Genomic DNA, 22,120 nt, shown 5'->3' with positions numbered 1-22,120 from the left:
AGAGGCTGAGCTGCGAGTCTGAGATCAACCTGGGCTACACAGTGAGACTCAGGCCAGTCAGGGCTCTGTAGTCAGATGCTATTTTACAAGTTAAGTTACATTTTTACTAACAGACTGTCAAGAGAAGGCACAAGAAAAACTGAGAAGTTTGTGACCATGGTGTGATTAAGTGCTAAGATTCTTTGATTACTTTGATAGGCAGGATCTGAAACACACAAGAGGTCTAGTAAATCTTTTTCTTCCCATAAACAAGAGCACCGAAAGCAACCTCACCCACGAAGCACAGGACACTTTCGTGTGATAGTCTTTATTACACTGCTAATGCTCAGGACGCCACACGGCACCGTAGTCTTTATCTGAGTTCTGGGAACCGGGTTAAGTGTTACTTGAGCTTCTTTTCCTTCCACATACCAGCTCTGAGGAAAAGGACTCAGTGGTAACTAAGCAACGTTAATTTGATTAAACAGTTTATCCTTAATAACCTGAGACATCAGTCCATGGATGGCTTCTATGGTGGTTTTACAGCTGGAAAGAAGAAGCAATAATGTTACAAACTGAGCTGTTCCAGACTTCACTCCTTCCCTCATGGCATCCTGACTTCCCAAGAGTGACTCCATTTTATTCACACTCTTCAAATCACACCTTTTCCTACATTTTAAAAAATATTCTGCTTTGCCTGTTATGTATCTTATTAAACTAGTTCTTTCGTAAAAGAATAACTGTTAACTTTGGTATAATTCATAAGTTAATTTTGCTACTCTTTGGGAAAATTCTGAAACTATACATTTATTATGGATCTGTATAGTATTATTCAATAACTACACTCAGATTCCCGTAGTTTATTAAACAAATTTATTCCAGGGGCTGGCAGGATGGTACAGTTGGGCAAAGGTTCTTTCTACTTGAATTCAAACTATGTGATGGAAGGAAAACAGATCCCACAAGCTGTCTTTTGAACTCCACATGCATAGCTGTGATGTGCGCACACATGCGCGAGCACACACACACACACACAGCACATGCATGGCACACATATAAATGTAAAAGAATTTTTAAATTCTGTTATTCCTCAGAATAACCTATAATTTTTTTAAAGGGTTCTGTTTCTTTAACTATAAATATCCTCTAGATACTTGAAAGTCAGGTCATTGGTGGTGACAAAGCTACATCAATATTGAGAAGTTCACTTTTTATTACAGTGATTCACAGGAAGGAGTTTTCTATTCTCTTTACTACCCTTCTTGCCCTAATTAAAAACAAAGAAAAAAGTGAAGACATTCTCTGAGGAAGAAGAAAACAATAAAATGAACAAAAACCAAAACAGAGAAACAAACCCAGGTGCCACGTGCCATGGTCAGCACTGAGGAACGAATACAGGTAAAGCACCAGTTCCAGACCAGGACAGCTAAAGCAGCCGCGCCTCAGTGGGGCCACGTGGCCTTCTGAAGGTCAAGGAGATGCTTTGGTTGTGGTGCTAAGGATGAAAAGAGGCTGTGCACGGCAGGCGGGTGCTCAACGCTGAGCTCCATCTCACCGCACAATGAAGTATGTCTACCAAAGAGGACTCCAGCTGCCAGATAATCTTTATATTCCCTCCACCCTTCCTATGGATCAACCCCCCCCCCTTATTAAAAAAATGCCCAAAGACAATTTGATTGGAGTTTAAGAGAAAAACATAATATGGGTGGAAATTCTGGCCAGGAGGAGATGAAGGAAAGTCATGTGTTTCAAATTTGGCAAGAAACAGAAAGCGAGCTTAAGGAAAACATCACCCAGGAGTGGAATGGGCCGGGGCGGAGGAGGGAAGCCCCTGAAGCCTCACAGAACAGTATTGGAATAGACGGGGATGAGCCGGCTTCCAGCTGTGCACATGCTCTCTCTCTCTTCTGCCTATATCATACTTAAACTCAGGCTTTTGTGGCAGTGAATGTTAGTGTTTAAACCCCATTTGGTACCTGCATCAGAAGGCCACATCTAAGTTACCAGAGCACATATCCCAAGGATACTTAGGAAGTAAAATACAGGACAATAAAACACTGCAGAAAGAATAATCGTAGCCCAAAGAGTTAAGAGAGAAAATTCTGTTCCATGATAACTCTGGAATCCGAAATTTGGCAAATTTCACGCCTTTGTAAGACACCCCCGTCCCCACCAAAAAAACAAAACAAAACAAAGCCTTAGTCAGGGACCAATTTTCCTTGTACACCTGTGACTAAACCTGTAAGGGTGACGTGGCATTTTCTGATATTCCTAGATCTGTGAGTTGAGCTTTCTCTTTTGCCTAATGTCCTTTAATATTTCAAAGTGTGAATTTAAAATTTACATATGTGACATGTGACTTTTTAAAAGGGCTAAGCAAATAATATTCAGACACCATCCTAAAGTGTCCTAAAGTAAACCATACTGAAAGTCCTTACCTGTCTCTAGTAGCTTTGGCAAGTTTGTCTTCTGATTTGCGGTCATGTGTTTCTAAACCCAACATGAAACTCCCACGTCCCAGTTGGGCTTCCGACTGCTCTAACTTCTCAGACAAATCAAACACCTGCCCCGTGGTATAGTCTGCATTCTGTGGAGAGAGTAGGACTGTGTCATTGTACTACATATACACATTATGTTACCATAAAGAATAGAAATTCTTTTTTCAGGGACCATGTGCATAGAAAACAAGTACCCACTATAGTTATGTTTTGAGATAGGGTCTTGCTAGTTTTCCAAGTTGGTCTTAGTCTCCTGCATAGCTGGAACTCCAGGTACACCACCCGCTCTGCACACACACACACACACACACACACACTTTTTGAGATAGGATCTCACTATGTAGTTCTAGTTGGCCTGGAGCTCACTATATATAGGCCAGGCTGGCGTTGAACTCAGAGAGGTCTGCTGCCTCTGCTTCCCCAGTCCTGAGATTAAAGGCATGTGCTGCTACTACCTACCCAAGTAAACATTTTTATTTTTTACTTAAAATTCTTCCCCCCAAGATTTACTTATTTATGTATGTGAGTACGCTGTCGCTGTCTTCAGACACACCAGAAGAGGGCATCAGATCTCATTACAGATGGTTGTGAGCTACCACGTGATTGCTGGGAATTGAACCTAGGACCTCTGCACAAGCAGCCAATGAGCCACCTCTCCAGCCCTTAAAAACGTTTGCATTGCACCGCATGGCATTTATTTATTTATTTATTTATTCATTCATTTATTTATTTATTCTCTGTGTTTGTGTGCGCATGTGCCACACCATACGTGTGGTCAGAGGAAAATCTGCAGGAGTCAATTCTCTCTTTCCACCAAACTTCTAAGGATCACATGTCACCAGACTTTGTGGTGAGTGCCTTAACTCACTCTGTGTTCTGTAAGTGTCGTCAAGGCAGTCCCAGCTATAGCGTGAAGTCCCTTTTTAATGAGACTTGTCATTCCTACTGTCCTCGCATTACGATGGTGGTACAGGGACAGCTGTCCTAGGACCAAGCAGGTCCTCTGCCTGCTTCTACTGCTGTTGCCCCAGTGTTCTCATTTCCTGCCACCAGGTGTCACTTCTAGTCCAATATACATGTCTCTAAGGCAACATAAACTGTAGTGCTTGGCACATGGGATACATATTTGCTATTGTGACTGCACTCCTCCTTCATTGTTTAAAACAAGATGGTCCCACGCTGGCCCAAGCTTATTGTGTGCTAAGGAAGATCTGGTACTCCCAATTCTCTTGACTCAACCTCTCAAGTCCCAAAGACTGGCATTACAGACACGTGCCCAGCTTGCTCTTTTAGGTTCCATTTCTTCACAAGCTTTGCTGTATTTTTTTAAAAGATGTATTTATTTTTATGTATATGAGTACACTGTAGCTGGTTTCAGACACACAGAGAAGAAAGAGTTCATTGGATCCCTTTACAGATGGTTGTGAGTCACCATGTGGTTGCTGGGATTTGAACTCAGGACCTCTGGAAGAGCAGTTGGTACCCTTAACCACTGAGCCATCTCTCCAGCCCCAGATTGCACGTTTTAATTCTACTTCTAACAACTGAGTCTTTCCAAGAATATCAGGCACCAAATGAACACCAGTGATCATCAAGGCAGGCGCTGTCTCAGCTGTAGTGAACCTAGTGATACACCAAGTGCCCCGCCACCACTTTGCACAGGCAAAGGCTCAGCCACTACAGCTGGATGTGATGGCACACACCTACAATCCCAGCTCCAGAGGGTGGAGACAGAATTGCAGGGCCATCCCTGGCTACGCAGTAAGTATAAGCCTAAGTCTTGAGCAGCGGGGACAAACCACGTTCTGCAGGTCACTGAGGACCTCAGATTTGTTTTTAAACCCCGTTTATTTCAAATTATACTGTATCACATGAAGTAGTCTTTTTGATCAGAAAGTGTAAAAACAACACAAATGCTAAGTTCTAAATATATACCTATTAAATACATATCCATTAATAATAAGAATAACCATTTTAGATTCTATTGATGTATTGAGTTAATGTTCTTCTTTGACTGGGATTTATAATGATCTTCAGATTTCTTTCCAGGACCTCTTTTTACAGCTTCATCCACATGTTCCTGAAACAGCTGTTTCTACTCCCACCCAGCAGTGTGCCCCTTACCTTGGCCCAGTCACTCATCAGATCCTTAAGACATGTCCATAGCACGTCTTAAGGATGAGCATGGGACCTAAGCAAAGCCTGTCAAACACAGGGGACACTGAGAGTGTGCAGGAATGTGCACATTGTGTTTTGTCTGTGAACACCCTGAGATGAGAAGCCAGAGCTGCCGTCTGCTGTCAAGTGACTTCCCAACACCTCCTGAAGGAGAACCTAGACTTGCTCAGGAACGTTTCTGTTTCCTTTGTTTGGTATCCTGTTATTTCTAACTAGGCTGGTGGTTCAGCCTGCCTGACACTGATCCTTTAATACAGGTCCTCATGCTGTAGTGACCCCCCATAACATTATCTCATTGCTACTTCATAACTGCAATTTTGCTATTGTTATGAATTGTAATATAAATATCTCATACGTCCTTTGGCCTTCATAAGTTTGAGTTGACAATGCATCAGCTTGGACTTCAGAGTAAAACAAAATCCAAATGAAACAAGTCCAGTACTCACAGTAAGCAAGCTGGAGGAACTCAGAGTATTCACCCAGTATTTATTCCACAAAAGCTCAAGTAGTTTACGATCCAAGGAGGATTTGAAATATGAGACTTCTAAGGCATAATATCTACAAAACAAGAGCACACATTTGGCAGGTGAAAAAAAAATGCAGTTATATTGGATAGAAGTTTTGCTACACTCAAGCAAAATTATATTTTCTAGTCCTATAGTTGAGCAACAGCTGACTAGTGCTTCCTGTCTTAGGTGCCTTGACTCTAAAGCCGCCCACCAGCCTTTCGTGGTTCATATACATGGCCTTTTCCTTTTGTAGTGCCCCAAAGTTCCGAAGAAGCCAGCAGCAATGGAATTCCGAAATGACGTGTGTTCCCGAGCTGTGTTATTGAGCTCACCAATTCTAACACATGGTCACAGGACCAGGTTGGCCGGTTCACCTTTAGGGTGAGAGCAGAGAGAGGAAGACTAGCTGTGTGCTGAGTGCTCTGCTGGGGCTTCAGACGGCAGTAGTTTGGGTGAATGTGCAGGAGCTAAGATGGTGAGAGATATTTACAAAGCATTACAGACTGCCCTCATTTTTGATAAGAGTAAAATAGGCATTAAAAAAGACATTTATTTATTGTGTGTGCATGAGTACCATGTGCATGAACGTACGATGTGGAAACCAGAGAGCAAGTGGCAGGAATTAATTCTCTCTATTGTATGGTCTTAGGGATTGAACTTCGTTGCTGGATGCTTCAGTGGCACAATCACTTAGGTTAGAGCATGGCACTTACACGACAGCACACTTAGGCTGTCAGCCTTGGCATCAAGTAGCTTCAATCACTCTGCTATCCTACCATTCCCAAACTGCACTTTAAGGGCAGAAAACAGGTTATTGTCAAGCTGTACCTGGATATGTGTTTCAATTGGTAATTTTATTATGGACTGAGTATTTTGTGCAATGGAAAAACTGTTTATGGTTATGTGAAAGAAAATGAGCTAGATTAAAATAATTATTAAGGAAAACACATAAGTAAAAAGAGAAGAATTATTAAGCACTTTTACCATTATCCTAAATTCATATTCTTTTCCTATTATTTCGAAGGTATTACATATTATAAAATGCATTTTGTCTGAGTCAAGTGTGAAATAAGGCTTTGACTGAATGGTTCTGGACTTTGACACTTGCTGCAGTGGGAGGTTGAGTCTGCCTCACTCGACATACCCAAACCCTACACTTCACTCCGCTATGTAGCCATGACAACTGTTCAATTACTCACTGTTTGCAGTGCACACCAAAATCTTCTATCTTATTAAGTGGAATAGTCTGGTACTCAGAGGGTCCTTCATCAGGAGGTTTGTAACCCTAAATAAATTAGAGAAAACAGAAAACTGAAAATAACAAAAGGCAAAGTTTTCTCTGCTGCTTCTTAAAGAATGGGACCAAATGCAGAAGAGCCAAATAGTAAGCGTCGGTCTTTTAGCGCCGGTGGGCCTGGTGCTGCACACGCTACTCAGCACTAGGGAGGCAGAGGAGAGGACTGCTCCTGCCACCCATGTACCTGTGCTAATATCTACGCTGACCACAGCTCCTTTCAGGAAAGGAAATGAAGTCAGCTTGTTTCTCTAGTACTTGTCAAAATGCCACAGGCACACAAATGCTTCTTGGTAAATACATCCTACATCTGTCAAGATTAACATATAAATGTGTTTGACATGAGCTGTAGCAGTTTGCAACTTTGTATTTGAAGAGTTCTACACTAAAAAAAGTTATTATACAGGTTGCGTATATAGCTCAGGGGTAGAGCACTTGCCTAGTGCTGTGGGCACTGAAATCAAGGCTTGTGGATAGACGTGAGAAGCTAAATTTGGATCCCAGAACCCACACACCACAGGCCTGTTTAGTGCACATCTGTACTTCCAGCTGTCTATGGTCAGTCAGATGGGAAGCGGAGACAGAAGCCACATAAGCCAGCTAGCTGCACACAGTGAAAAGAAGATCCTGTCTCACACCAGGGGAAGGAGAGGACTGACTCCCCAGGGTCTCCTGGGTGCTCATGACCATGCCACCCGAGATGTCACACTCGTAACCCTAGAACTTTAGACTACATGACCTTGTCCCTTCACAGCCCCTCCATCCAACTTACCTTTGGGTATGTCCTAAAGGCACCAAGATTCACTTTTCCTGCAGATATTGTTCTGGTTGGGTCAATCTAAAAGAGACAGATGGTCAACAGAAGCTGTATGCTCCGCTGAGTCAGCATCAGAAACCATAAACAAATATAGCATCATATATCGTACACTGATCTAGTAATCTGAAAATAACCAAATTAGAGAAGTTCAGTGAAATAGGAATACTTTAGTTAATTAGTGATTAGACTTATTATATCACCAAAGAATATTTGTTTAGCATTATTTAAGCTGTGCATGCTACTTGTCTTTAAAACAAACAGATGAATTAACCAAAAAACTACCCTCCCATACCCCCCTCCCTTTAATAGATCAACGACTTGTTTGTTTCCTCCTAAGAATCCCAGATTGCACTTAAAACACTCTACACATAAAAGAAGACGGGTTCCAGCCATTTCTGCTTCTCCAATTCAGTCAACCCTGATTAAATGCCTATGGGACAGAGTGAGGTACAGCAAGGTTGAGACGACATGGGTAGAGCAACGCAGAAGCTTCATTCTCTACCATGCTGTTTCCTGTATTCCTTCTTTAGCAAATCTTCTTCAAGAACTCAATGGAAGCATCTATGTAACATCCACGCATAGTTTCGCAAGTCTGTAACCTTAGCATTGTATGCAAGGAAATCAGGGAGGAAGGTCTGTAAACCCGTCAGCCAGACTAGCCAGAATAAGCCCTCAGTTAGTACTTACCACCACTGCGACAAATGGTTCCTGAAACTGCTGGTTAAGCATCTGTGTACTAACATCGATCCCGGAGAGCCAGCAGCCATAACCAGGGTGGCTGTGATACCAACCAATTGCATTCTCAAGGCGGCCAACCTAACACACCCAAGGAAAAGCTTGCTTGAGGTATGGTTTAATCTCAGAGATGCTGTCATTTACAGGTTTTATGTGGCACTGTGGTTCAGTAACAGGGTAAGGGATTTCTGAACAGATAATGCACGCACACAGTGTGGGACTATCTTTTCCCTCATCTGTTTCTCAGCCCAGACACGATCACTCTGACATCTTATACGCCCTCACAGAGCTGAACAAACATCTCTGCACAGAGCTGCACACCACACACTTTGAAGAAACAATTCTAGTTCTTGTTCCACAGAAGTAGACACAGATAGCTTTTTTTGTTAAGCCTACATAATTCATTTTAGTCCATGAATAGATATACTCTACTCAGAAATAGTTAATGTCTAAATTTCTTGTTCTTGTTTTTTGAGATATTGAACTCTGGGCTTATGAATTCCAAGCATGAACTCTATCACTAACTTACATCTCCAGCCTACAATTTTTCTTTTTTTAAAAATTTTAAATACAACTGACAGTAAAGATGAAAATGTATCTCGGAAGGACCCCTCCCCCAACCTAGTATTATAAACTTCACAAGACTTTAAAAAATTTTTACATAAAAACTGTTCAGAAATCCAGAAGTAATCTCGAGGCTTGCAGAGGTTTAGTATAGGAAACCGTGTTTTACCTGCTTGGCGTTTTCTATGTATGCAGCCATATACTCATAAGCAGCGGCCTGAGCATTCACCCGGGTCTCAGTGCCCTCCACTGGCAGAGCGAAACTGTCCATGATGATCATGGTCTCGCCGTCGACTTTGCCGAGCATCAGACCCATCACTTCCAAGTTGCCTCCGGATCTGGCATGCATCACCATTTTCAGTAGAGCCAATGCTGAGATTTTGCAGTATTTGAAGTAGTGGTGACTACAAGACAAAAATCACACGGTGAATTAAGGTGCTTACTTAATGTACAATTTCAAAAGACAGTTTATGTGAAAACAAATAAACCCTGAAAGGACTTATAGTGATGGGAAGGGAGTGTGGAACGTGGGAGGAAAGGGAAAAGTAAGCACAGGGTACCTGGAAATAACATGTCACAGGCCACCAGCTCAGCCACTTGGTAAATTTTAAATCTACCACTGAAGCGAGAGAATAATGATTTTTTTTCTCAATCAATCTGGGATTATTATACCCGATTACATCCTTAGGCCTAACCGTCTGACCTCGCTGAGCTATTAATTAATTATTTATTGTCTGTGGTACATGTTTATTAGTGTGTTACCAGATGTCATGTGGAGATGATGGGGCTGACAGGGGTCTTTCTCTACCTTTTTTTTTTTTTTGACTTTGTTTTTTGAGACCAGGTTTTTCTGTATATCCCTGGCTGTCCAGTAGACTAGGCTGTCCTTGGAACTTGATCACCCACCTCTGCTGGGATGAAATGCCGTGTCACTATGCCCAGCTCATTTTCCTCTATGTTTATTACTTCATTCCCTTGAGGCAGGCCTCTTACTGAGAGCTTACTGTTTTAGCGAGGCTGGCTGACCAACTTACAGATATTCCTCTCCTTTCTTTCCATACAACACACATATCCACACAAGGATTTTTACACAGATGCTGGGAGTTTGAACTCAGATCTGCATGCTTGATAGAAAGTACTCTTACCCACTGAGCCAGAGGAATTAATTTCTACAAATGTGGCCTCTGAAATTGACCTGTTTAGTCTGTATCTTACACTGATACTCCCTAACTGAGAGAGTAGGGCCACTTAATGTCCATGGCAGACAACATATCTATAAATAGGTATTTCATCTATTATATGAAAAGTACACAGTAAGTGCTTAGCTTAGTCCCAGAAACACTAACACCTAAGGTTCTGTTATCAACCTCATCAACCTGCCTTTTAAGATATTATCAAAGAAACAGTGTGCAAGCTTGTGGCTTTCTTCTGATGGCATCTTGGGAATTAAAAAGTAGATCTAGTATCCTTTTTGCTGTGACTAATCACTGTACATGACTAAAACCACTGATGCTTCCTGCATGTGAGAATAAATGGCTACAAAGGCATAAGTTTATATCCATCTAAAATGTACAGCCTGCTTTAGGATCAGCCAAGTCATTTGTACAGGTCACTCGGTGTCACACCGGCCTGCTGGATGCAAGCAGCCAAGAATGGCTTCCACAAGCCGGAACTTACTGAGACCATCTTGGAATTCGTCTTGGAAATCAAGACATAAATTTAAAAATTGGCTCCTCCATCTACCCGGGGAAAAGAGAAAAACACCCACTACTTCGCTTAATTACATATGGTTCTTCCAGAACTTTTTAATAAATTACCTTATCTAATCTTCACGACATCATTAACAGCTGTGTTTAACCTTTATCTCATAGATAGGTTTAGATGCTTTAGTTTCCTAATGCCAGTCAACAGTTTAGGTGACAGTTATAAGACTTGATTTTCAGTCTATTGCACCTAAGTTCATTGCTGTAGTACAGTGAACGTAGTACAGTGAACTTACTACAAGAGGTGAGTTTCTCAATGTATCTGTTTATTTTCCTATTTACAGAAAGGGAAATAAAGCACACTACTGGATTGCCGTGATTATTGATTGACACGAAAATCTCCAGGCCTGTGCCAGGTCCACAGTAATAACTCAATAAAACCTGAAAATACTAGCAGCTTTGCCAACAAAACAAAACGCCTGCAAACAGCAGGACAGTTTACAAAGCAACCTTTTGTAATTTTTTTTCTTCACTCTTAACACAATTTGCTCTAAAGATTCTTTTGACTTGTTGTCAGCCCCAAAGATACATGGATTTGGCAAGGGGGCAAAGAGCCTCTAAGTTTTATTTTATAATTCTTGGCTTACGTGAATGGTAGTATTTTAGGGAACCGTAAGACGACTTGGTATATCTCCAAAATAGTTATTTGAGGAAAGTCATTAAAAAAAAAAAAAAAAAACCACACAGGGAGCTCATGGCTTTTTTTTTTTTTTTTTTTTTTAGATCATTCGATTTCTGAAAACAGCCACGTTCTTCAGTTTGGGATCCACTGAAGGCTGCAACAAACTGCATGTAGGCACCAGTGTGAGATTTACAAAAATAATCATGTTGAGAAAGTAGCACCCTAAATCGGCCCTTTACACCCCCCTGGAGGCAAGAAACTTTGTAAAAGGGGAATCGAAGTAGGCCTTGGCGGCCAGGTAGGGCTCTACAGATCGGGCAGGCTAAACCCACCGTGGCCACTATACTGTCGACGCCCCCGAGAGGACCAACCTGCCCACCCGCCTCATCTCCCACCCGTCGCGGGTCTCTCACAGTCCCGCCATCCCTCCCCTCCCCTGCGTCTCGCCAGGGACCTCCTCACTCCTTAGTCCAGGGTTTCGCCGCCAGGATTTCTTGTTGTTGCTTTTTGTCATATTTGTAGATTTCATCGATACTCTGCGCTTCCTGCATGTTGTTGGCCAATTCCCAGGTTTTCTGGGCCATACCACTCCCGGAAGCTGCCATGGCCAAGGGACCGGAGAAGCTGTCGCCTCCACAACCAAGATGCAACTTTAGTCTACTGGGCCTCAGCGCGCGGGCTCCGCACCTTCCCCACCGTGGACGCACACTCACTAGACTCTCAGGGCGGCCATGACACTTGAGACCGGAGGTGACGTTGGTCCAGACCATTCGTGCGTCGGGGCGCGGCGGCGGCGCAGCGACATAAAAAACGCTTCCTAAGGGTCGGCTTGGCTCGGCTACGAATAGTCTTGCGGATGAAAGGAGGACATGCTGGCTCGGGAATCCGTACGTGTGAACGGCGAGGGACGCGAAGTCCCGCTGTGGGAATGGTACGGCCTTGCGCGCCGGAAGGCGGGCGGGCTGTGGGCTTGCCAGGAGGGAGTCCGGCGTCTCGGCTCGTACTGCGCAGACTCCGCCTCCGCCATGTTGGCCGGAGGAGGAAACGGGGGTCTGGGGGGCTGTGCCTATGTGAGTGTAGGTGCTTCAGACGAAATAAATTGTCTGGAGTACTAAATGTCTCCAGAGAAACAGAGGTGTAAGTATCTCCGGATTGGTTTTGGAGGGGGAGGATCACGTGACAGTCTTTTAACTATAAGTCGCGGAGGATCAAGCCTCCCGGGTTTGTGGTCGGCGTTTCGCTTTTGTGTGCTCGCTACTGTTGCGAGGTGGCAAGCGACGCTCGCCGGTTGCTAAGGTTAACTTTTGGAGGAGTTTATAGGGTAACATTTATACAAGTGTTAGGAGCTGTGAATGCCTTAGGCGCTACTTTTTAAAAAAAGGTTTGTCTCAGTGCAGAATTAATCTCGGCCGTCTGTTCTTTCCAGCAGTTAATGTGGAATTTGTTTCAGTCGTGGTTTTAGGTTTTCTCCCCTGTCATTCTCATCCCCATATGTCCACTAGACTGTAAGTTGAAGGCATGCATGACATTTGTGTTTTGTTTTATTTCTAATATATTTAATTTGTTTTCGTAGCAATTCTTACAGTCTTCATCACCTTCTTTTAGCTCCCCCTACCCAGCTTTTCATTCAATTAGAACCTTTTCCTTGGCTTAGTAATTTATTGGTCGTTAAGCATTGCTTGAAATCCACTTCTTTACCTTTCTGCTTTAGAGTACACAGTATTTAAAAAGCACAGCTCGGAGATGCCTTCCATTAACTCGTTGGTAGTAACTGCTCCTTCCACAGGATCTCGAAGGCCCCGTAGCTGCTTCACAGGGACGTTTTGTTTTCCCCAGTGAGCTTTGTGTTGTATCCTCCCCTCCCCACACCCCCCAACCCCACGGGTTTTGTTGTTTTGAAACTCGCTATGTAGACCAGAATGGCTTCAAACTCAAGAGATCGGCCTGCTTCTGCCTCTTGAATGCTGGGATTAAAAGGCATGCACCAACCCTGCCCGGCTGTATCCTCTCCTAATGTGGAGGTGCTTAGCAGACAAGTTAGCTAAAAAAAAAAAGCTTGTTAACTCTTCACTACAATCGTTGGTTTTGAAATTGTATTCAGAAACGGAAAAATTGGAGCGTGATGACACCTGCCTTAAACCCAGCAGTTGGGAAGTTGGGGCACGGAGGATGAGTTAAAGGAAAGCCCCCCCCCCCCCCCCCATAGCGATTTAAGGTTACCCTGGGCTACAGGAGACCGCAAACAAAACAGCAAGGACAAAACAAACAAGGACATTGCTACAGTCTTGTAATTCCAGTTCTTGGGAGGTGGAGAATGGAGACTCAAGAGCTGGAAACCCCGCTTTCTCCCCTGTTTGAGACCCTGTGTCAAAAAGAAGGAAACCCAAAATAAAACAGAACCTTACAGTATCAGTTCGGGCACACTAGGGACATTAGAGTAAATTAGAGTATCTTTAGTTCTGAGAAGCTTTTCCAGAACCCTAACAGTAACAGTACCCAGCCACTCGGAACGCACTTGTTGAAATGGTGATGAAAGCCCAGGACAGAGCTGACAGGCACACTGCGTGACTGGAGACAGTCCCGGGCTTGGACGGCGGGGCATAGATTTAGCCTGCGAGTGGCCACATTACAGGAATCCCGGAAAACAGTCGCGGGGGCACCGTGTGGCATCCGGGCCTGCAGGGGGCGCCCTCGGTCGCGCGTCCCCCGGGGGCGGGGCCGCGCCTGGCCGTTGGCGGAGGGGGCGGGGCCTGGGAGGCGGGGCCCTGAGCGGGCGACCGGTTTTCTGGTCCGCGCGGGGGTCGGCGGAGCCTCTAGTGCAGTCCGCGGGGAGCGCGGCTCTTGGCCGGGAGTAAGTCCGTGGGCGGCGGGCGTGGAAGGCTGCGCGGAGAGTCGGCGCCCGGGCGCTGGGGCCCGGCGGGGGTTGGAGCCTGCCAGGCGGAGCTGGGAAGCTCCGGGGTGTCGTGGGGGCGGGGTAGGAGGTGCAGGTGGCAGGTTGTGAGGCGCGGGTCGCGAGGCGGGGGCCTGGCTTGGTCCCAGGGGCGGGTCTCGGGGCTGGAGGCGGTGTCCTCCCTGCACTCGCGCCGCAGACTCCGGGGCGGCCTCGGGGCCCGCCGGTTGCTTGACAACGCGTCGACACTTTCGGAGGCATTTGCCAGGGCCGCCTCTCTGGAGACTTCAGAGGCTGCTCAGCCTGGCAGAGTGCTTGCACCTGGGGGGTGGTTAATGTTTCACACTTTGCAAGTTAAACTTCATCTCCATTTCCATATGAAATCTGTTAATTCTCACTGTGGTTGCTTGATGAGATTGAACCTTTTCTCTCTCTCCCCCCTTTCTTCCCCCCCCCCTCCTTGATTTTAGTATCTTTGTATGGAGTTTTCTGGCTTGAAAGAAATACGTACTGTGTGTGTGTATGTATGCATGCATGATGTATATGTATGTGTGTATAGTTCTCTCTCCTACCATAGAATCCTGGCTGTCAAACATCAGGCCTGGCTGCAAGTGTCTTTACATTTTGAGCCATTTTTCCTCCCCAGACCCCTAATTAAGTTTTCATTAAATGTTAGCAGTAGGACTCATTTTCTGAGATACAGCTGGCTCTGAAGATAATAGGATTAAGATGATAAGGTAGAAATTTTGGTAAGACCTAGTTTTTAAACAGTTTGTACAGTGTAAGGTCCTAAAAGCAATTAACACAATTTTGTAGCTGGGTAGAGGCAGAAGTAAGCAAATCTCTGAGTTCTGGGCCGGCCAGAGCTACATAGTGAGACCCTGTCTCCAGGGCAAAAAGAAAAAGAAAAGAAAAAAAAAAAAGGCCTATAGAAAGTCAGCCATTCTAAGAAGCTATGTTTTATGTGGAAGAATGGCTTGCCATGTTGATAACCAAAAAAGAGCCCTGAGGGAAGTAGGGAGACACTTTTTTTGTTTTTTGTTCTTTTGTGAACTTTCTAGTGTGAAGTATTTACTGACATGCTTCCATAGAGGATCTTTTGGATCTCCTGCTCTAGAGCAGTCTGGGAGGGGAACAGATAGGTTTAGATAAGGCAAATAGGAAAAGATGCTTTCAGGACACCTTTTAAAAAATGTGGTTTTCAGAAAAGCACTGCTTAACTATTACAGACTTAAGCAAATTTTATTATTTTTTGGGTATGAGCCTAGCCTTTAGTGCCTGAGGCATCAGCGACCGAGCACACAGCGATCGTTTAAACATCATTCTGAATGTACTGTGATGTGCCTCTTGAGAGACAGAAGCGTTTGAGCAATTCTGCATAGCCAAGGCTACCCCACATGTGCCAGCTGTTGCTGATGTGAGCTATTCTGCATAGCCAAGGCTACCCCACATGTGCCAGCTGTTGCTGATGTGAGCAATTCTGCATAGCCAAGGCTACCCCACATGTGCCAGCTGTTGCTGATGTGAGCTATTCTGCATAGCCAAGGCTGCCCCACGTGTGCCTGCTGCTGCTATGTTGAGGATAGGTGCTCAGGTCCTAAATGCTTTCGTTTGTTTGTTTGCTCCCGATGTTGTATCCCATTCTCCAACCTCATGCTCTTCCCTCAGCAACATAGCATGTGCTTCCTTAGCGAACTTCAGAGGGATTTGTCGGAATTTGGATGTACCCATAGTCAAGTCTCACGTAAAAGTCTTCTGCTAAGGAGAAGAAGACTGTTCTAGGTGGATTAATGAGAAGCTTAGTCTTCCTCTCTGTTTTCTGTGCCTGCCCTTGCTCCCTGTTTACATCTTATTTCTTCCAGAGTCTGTCTCTAGTCCTTTTTTTATTTTTAATTTTTAATTTTTTTATTAGAGTCATTTTCTGCAGGCAGCTGCCTTGTATAGTTTTAATATTTTGGGGGTATATTTGTGAGATAGGGTCTCCATGTGTAGTCTAAACTACCTCTGATGCCTCACCCTCCCAAGTCCTGGGATTATAAGAATGAGCCACATATCAAACAAAATCTACCCCCCCACCAGGTGTTTGGGATTTGGATTAGCAGTGAGCTACTAAGCTACAGCCCCGACCCAATAAACACGTATAGCTTCCCCAGTCCCAGTGTCAACAGAGATACTAATATTGCTGTTTTTGAGACAGTGCCATACAATATGCTCAAGCTGACCCGGAACTCACTATGTATTTGATGAAAGTTCTAGACATTTTAATTGTTGGTATCTTTACTGAATCCTTAAACACTACGTCATATTAGCTCTCCAAATCCTAAACTGACTAGACTGTCATTATGGCAGGGATATGATCTAAATGTTAGCGTAAGGATCATGCGTGATTTTATCTACTCTCCCCACAAATCTAGCATCCTGTGCAGTCTAGAATAAACCCTGGTTTACAAGGGGAGTTTCCCATGCTTCCATACTGGGGAGAGTATGTGGGAGAGGAAAGGATGGAGAGAATGTTTCCCCTAGTGTCGAGTTGGACTGTGACAACCATGTATCAGTAATGATTCAAATCTCTCTGTATTTTAAATCTAGAGGCTTTTCTTCCATTCCTCTCTTACTTCCTCCTTTTCCCCTCTTTCTCTCATTTTTTTTTCTTTTACTATTTTTTGTTGGGGAGGTTAGGGTGGTTTATTTTTTATTTTGGAAACTGATTCAGAATCTTATGCATGCTAAGTACATGCTGTTTCTGAGGTGTACTTCCAACCTGGATGCTTTATAAAAAGTGAGTATACAAAGACTATGATAATACAGTGATAGTTAATAAAATACTGGTTTAGTATCAGATTCTTTATTACATATGTGATACACTATTTTCTTTATAACTCTGTAGTAAGTAGTATTTATATTTTATAAATGGAGACTTCTAGGTGTAGATTAAAGAACACATCTTATATTAACCAGAGTCAGTAAATGGAAGACACTGGGTTTCCTGTCCAGATAGTCCAGATCTTCTGGTGAAACTTTTATTTACTTATTTAATTACTTTTACTATTTTACAGTCCAGCCATTGTTCCTCTCCTCCTCCCCCATGTATCGAAGAGGATGTCCCCTTGTCCCCACCAGCCTCCCCATTCCCTAGGGCCTCAAGTCTCTAGAGGGTTAGCCTTCTCCCACTGAGGCCAGACCAGGCAATCCTCTGCTGTAGATATGTGTCATGCCTGGTTGGTGGCTCAGTGTCTGAGAGATCTCCAGGGTTCAGGTTAGTTGAGACTGCTGGTCTTCCAATGGGGTCTGCTCAGCTTCTTCTAGCCTTTCCCTAATTCAACCACAGAGGTTCCCAACTTCAGTTCAATGGTTGGGTGTCAGTATCTGCTTTTCTCTCAGTCAGCTGCTTGTTGGGCCTCTCAGAGGACAGCCATGCTAGGCTCTTGTCTGTAACACACCATAGCATCAGTAATAGTGTCAGGCCATGGGGTCTCCCCTTGAGATGGATCTCAAGTCGGTCTTGTAACTGGATCAACTTTCCCTCAGTCTCTTCTCCATTTTTGTCTCTATAGTTCTTTTAGACAGGGACAATTCTGGGTCAGAGTTTTTGATGGTGGGATGGCAACCTCATCTCTCCACTTGATGCCCTGTCTTTCTGCTGGAGGTGGGCTCTACAGTTCCCTCTCCCCACTGTAGGACATTTCATCTAAGGACCCTCCCTTTGAGTCCTGAGAGTCTCTCACCTCCCAGGTCTCTGGAATGTTCTAGAGGGTCCCCCCAACCTCTCATGCCCCACTTGCATATTTCCATTCATTCTGCTGGCCCTCAGGGCTTTTCTCCCCACCCTCATACCATGTTCCCCCTTTTCCCCTCTCCTACCCTCACTCCCTCTGTGTCCTGTGATTGATTGTGAGATTGAAGCATCCTCACTTGGGTCCTTCTGCTTGTTAACCTTCCTGAATTCTGTGGATTGTATTCTGGGTATTTTGTACATTTTTGGCTAATATCCACTTATTAGTGAGTACATACTATGCATATTCTTTTGGGTCTGAGTTACTTCTCTCAGGATGGTATTTTCTAGTCCATCCACTTGCCTGCAAAACTCATGATGTCCTCATTCTTAATAGCTAAATAGAATTCCATTGTGTAAATGAGCTACATTTTCTGTATCCACTCTTACATTGTGGGACAACTGGGTTGCTTCCAGCTTCTGACTTTCACAGGTAAGGCAGCTATGAATATACCGGAGCACATACGTGCCCCTGTGGCATGATGGGACATCTTTTGGTTATATGCCCAAGAGTGGGTCTTCAGGTAGATCTATTTCTAATTTTTTGAGGAACCTCCAGATTGATTTCCAGAGTGGGAGTGGTTTACCAGTTTGCTGTCCCACCAGCAATGGAGGAGTGTTCTCTTTTTCTACATCCTCACCAACATGTGCTGTGACTTGAGTTTTTGATCTTAGCCATTCTGACTGGGGTGAGGTGGAATTTCAGGCGTATTTTGATTTGCGTTTCCTTGATGACTAAGGACTTTGAACATTTTTTTAAGTGCTTCTCAGCCATCCTTCACAGACATGGAAAGAGCAATTCTTAATTTCATATGGAAAAACAAAAAAATCCAGGTTAGGGAAAACAGTTCTTATCAATAAAAGACCTTCTGGGGGGATCACCAACCCTGACCTCAAGCTATATTCCAGAGAGCAACAGTGATAAAAACCACATGATATTGGTACAGAGACAGGCAGGTCAATGAATGGAATAGAACTGAAGACCTAGGAATAAGTCCACACACTTATGGACACTTGATCTTTGGCAAAGAAGCCAAAAATATACAGTGGAAAAAAGAAAGCATTTTTAATAAACGGTGCTGGTCTAACTGGTAGTCTGTATGTAGCAAAATGAAAATAGATCCATATTTGTCACCTTGCACAAAGCACAAGCCCAAGGATCTCAGCATAAAACTAGATACACTATATCTAATAGAAGAGAAACTACACTCATTGGCACTAGGGGAGGAGGTACTGGGAGGGGGAAATTTTCTAAGCAGAACTCCAGTGGCTCAGGCTCTAAGATTAAAAATTGATAAATGGGACCTCATGAAGTTGAAAAGTTTCTGTAAGGAAAAGGATACAGTCATTGGGACAAATTGGCAACCAAAAAATTGGGGGAAAAAAACTTAAACCCCACCTTCAATAGAGGGCTAATATCCAAAATATATGCAGAACTCAAGAAACTACTCTCCAAAAAACCAAACAACCTAACAAAAAAATGGAGTATAGAGCTAAACAGAATTCACAATAGAGGAAACTTTTCTTGAAAACTTATTTTTTCTTATCTAAATACTACATAGCTACTGGAGCAAACGTACATTTTATAGAGTAAATGTACATTTTATGGAGTGTCTAGACAATGCAGAATCTCATTTAGCTTTTTTTTTCCAGCAGATTTTTGGATGGGGCAATTTAATGCTTAAATTATGAACATTCTTAATGTATTCTGTTTCTTGGCCTTGCCCATCAGTCCAGCCTCCATTATCCACTAAATAATGTGTGCATAGTTTTATGGTTTAATTGTTCTGGTGTAAATTATTGCACACTTAGGAATACAGAGAGCAGCAAACATGATAGCTACAAGTGTTTTATTTATTGTTTATGCCTTTGTGTCCTGTTGATAATAAAAAGTATAGAGTATCAGCATCTGAAAACCTGTTTATGTGCATAACAGAACAACCACACCGTGCGGAAACAGATCCATAGGACTGGAGTGACCATTGCTTCTTTACGATTCCTTTTAACCTCATACTACAGTTAAGAACCATAGAATTCTCCCCACGCCCTGATGGCAAAGTTCTGTTCTCTTACACTTTTTCTTAAGTCCAGCTTAATTTGCAGTCACAGAACGCTCTCCCAGCGCCCTCTTAGGAAGCAGCTCAGGGGTTGCCATGGGTGTGGTGATGCATCCGTACACCAGCACAGTTCATCTAACCTGTTGAACTACAGTAGTGCTTCTAATAGTCTTTGGTCATTTCATTGCTAGGAAAAAGGTCATGGACTAATATTGACTTTATTGTAGTTGCTGTTAGCTAGAATGAATTTCAGAATTGTAAGTGGTGCAGAGTTACTGGGAGGAGGGAATTCTTGGCATTTTTATCCAGCTTCAGTTCTCCATTCAAGTGAACATTGCCAAGCATTGTGGGATGGCCCTAGCTGTGTTCATTTACTCCCTGTTTGTCCTTGTATCTTAAAACAGTTTTTCTGTTTTGGGGGGAGTTATTGAAGATTGAATGCTTTAAACTCTGCCTGCCTCCGTCCTGAATAGGGAGTAGCTGGGATGGTAAGTGTTTGTCATTTGTATCTGTTGAAACACTTAAGTCATAAGTAAACATCTTTGATGTGGTTCAAATTGGATTCTTCAGTTTTAACCATCTGTGGAAATTTCTGTTAGCATGTCTTACTAGTTTCAACTTAATGTATGTTAACATATGTAAACTTTCAACTCAGCTTGCTGGGATTTGTATTTTTAGGGCTCTGTCTCCAGGCCTGTGTCTTTAGTGACTAGTTGCTCCTTGTCATATATTTTGTTACTGCATTTGATACATTTTTAGAAGAAAAACACTTTTTTTTCTAAAGACTAGAAACATTCCGGTTTCTGTCAGATGTGGTGTGCTGTACCTTTAATCTCAGCACTCCTCCTGGAGAGAGAGGTGGGCATCTTTGTGTGGAAGGCCAGCCTGACCTACGTAGTGAATTTCAGGCTAGTCAGGACTACTTAGTGAGATCCTTGTTTAAAACAACAACAACAATAACAAAACTAGTTCTGAGGAAGAAAGTAATCCCTTTAAACAATTATTAATGAAACACTGAAACACAGACATCTTTTGGCTTTTGTGAGTTCTTGAGAGCAACAGCTGTGTCACCCAGAATTCAGCATTTTCACAGCAGTTCTTCCCCTCCTGCAGCTCCTAGATTCTTTCACCCCTTCTCCATGATGCTCCTGAGTCTGGGTGTGTGAACATCGATGTGCTTTTTGGGTTCACACCCTCACAGCCGTGTTTGGTACTGATCAGTGGTGGACATGTAGCAACAGAGCAAGTGTCTCTGACTAAAGTGTGGTATGAATGTGCATAGTTAGCAGGTAGTTCCACAACCAGCTCTACACTTCTAGGCATTGACACTCTGTTCAATGTGGTTGGTTATCCCTTCATAACAGTCAGGCTGTAGTGGGTACATCTTGCCTATCAGGGTCTGGTGGGGGGTAGTGCCATTGATGGCCACCCCTCTCCTAGTAGTCTGCATAATATCTTCTAAGCTGATTACAAAATGGAGTTTTTTAGAAAAAGGAATTTGGGTGGGAGGTTCCTTGAATGTTCCTCTGTTGTGCTCCCAGAGACATAAATTATTAACTGAAAATCTTAGTACTAGACGTGTACTCATGAAGGTTCTGGGGATTTCCCAGAAATCACAGTTATTGTCCTTTTTCTTGGTTGCCAACCACAACTAGATGGTAAGTAACACTCCGTTGCTGAGGACACCATGTGCTTGGCTTGCAGAACATAGAGAAATCAATCTTGAACTGTCTAGGATCTTACTCTGTGTAGCTTATATATGATCCATTTATGAGGAACTTCCAAGTTAGACCGAAGTATAGCAATAGATTAGTTCAGGGGAGGAGTAACTGTAGAGGGAAAAACTCCTGTGTGTTGTTGACCCTGTGGGTTCTTAACATGTCAGGAGAGTGGACAGAGACATAGTGTCTCAGAACAAGGCTTGTTTTTACAGTTAAACACAAGGGAGGCAGCTGTGGGCAAACTCTTAAACAGTTGCTAAGCCCAGGACAAAAATACAGTTTTTAAGCAGCTGCAGGTACTGCACCTTCTGTTCTCATCACATTAGAAGTGGAGTTAGGTTACCATGGGCTCTCCTGCTCATGGCTCTGTTCTTTGCTGTTCTGGGGGACTGGGGGACCCTTGTGGACCACTGTGTAGAACAGGGTGCCTGGTTGAGCTCACAGAGATTACTTGCCTCTGCCTCCAAGTGCTCGGATCCAGTGCTGGGGGAGCAGTACCACTCCCAGCCTCCATCAGGATTGGCTGTTTCAGCAGTGTCTCATTACCACGTTAAGTCTGTTGCCCGGCAACGGTCACCCTATGCCTGTTATAAGGAGCATATGTGCCCTTACTATCTGGTACATCCTTGTCTAGGATAAGCTCAGCCTCTCAGTTTTAGTGTATCAAAGGTTAAAATATTTTTATTAATATATTAACTATTTATTTATTTTATTATTGAGA

General features: G+C 43.5%; 2 protein-coding genes across 4 annotated transcripts in view; one reads left to right on the top strand and one right to left on the bottom strand.

The window, feature by feature from the left end:
* Positions 1 to 288: 288 nt before the first annotated feature.
* COPS5 (COP9 signalosome subunit 5) lies at positions 289 to 11,891 on the bottom strand. 2 transcript variants are annotated; one of them, XM_080938813.1, is made up of 8 exons: positions 11,673 to 11,891; positions 8,744 to 8,978; positions 7,963 to 8,091; positions 7,231 to 7,296; positions 6,364 to 6,449; positions 5,102 to 5,213; positions 2,418 to 2,566; positions 289 to 525 (listed from the first exon to the last, which is right to left on the bottom strand). In XM_080938813.1, exons 1-8 carry the CDS (start codon positions 11,762 to 11,764, stop codon positions 441 to 443), a joined length of 954 nt encoding a protein of 317 aa, XP_080794939.1. In that variant the 5' UTR covers positions 11,765 to 11,891; the 3' UTR covers positions 289 to 440. The 2 variants fall into 2 exon arrangements, with proteins under 2 accessions (XP_080794939.1, XP_080794938.1); XM_080938812.1 differs by having other exon boundaries at positions 11,422 to 11,851.
* A 101-nt stretch (positions 11,892 to 11,992) lies between these two features.
* Positions 11,993 to 22,120, top strand: part of CSPP1 (centrosome and spindle pole associated protein 1) — a 90,845-nt gene continuing 80,717 nt past the window's right edge. For both annotated transcript variants that reach the window (XM_080938805.1, XM_080938804.1), the window contains exon 1: positions 11,993 to 12,096. The gene's annotated coding sequence lies outside the window, so the exon portion shown is untranslated. The remainder of the gene's footprint in view (positions 12,097 to 22,120) is intronic.

The sequence above is a fragment of the Micromys minutus genome, assembly GCF_963924665.1.
Source record: "Micromys minutus genome assembly, chromosome: 26".
NCBI classification, from domain to species: domain Eukaryota; kingdom Metazoa; phylum Chordata; class Mammalia; order Rodentia; family Muridae; genus Micromys; species Micromys minutus.
This window is presented reverse-complemented; position numbering and strand designations above follow the sequence as displayed.

Bases quoted from the DNA above. Each gene is read 5' to 3' on its own strand.
- COPS5 (XM_080938812.1), bottom strand. From the start codon at position 11,729: ATGGTCTGGACCAACGTCACCTCCGGTCTCAAGTGTCATGGCCGCCCT. The intron at 7,297-7,962 runs GTAAGTACTAAC...TGTCTCTTTTAG, and splicing joins AACCATTTGTCGCAGTGGTG to ATTGACCCAACCAGAACAAT. The intron at 2,567-5,101 runs GTGAGTACTGGA...CTCTCTCCACAG, and splicing joins GTTCCTCCAGCTTGCTTACT to AATGCAGACTATACCACGGG.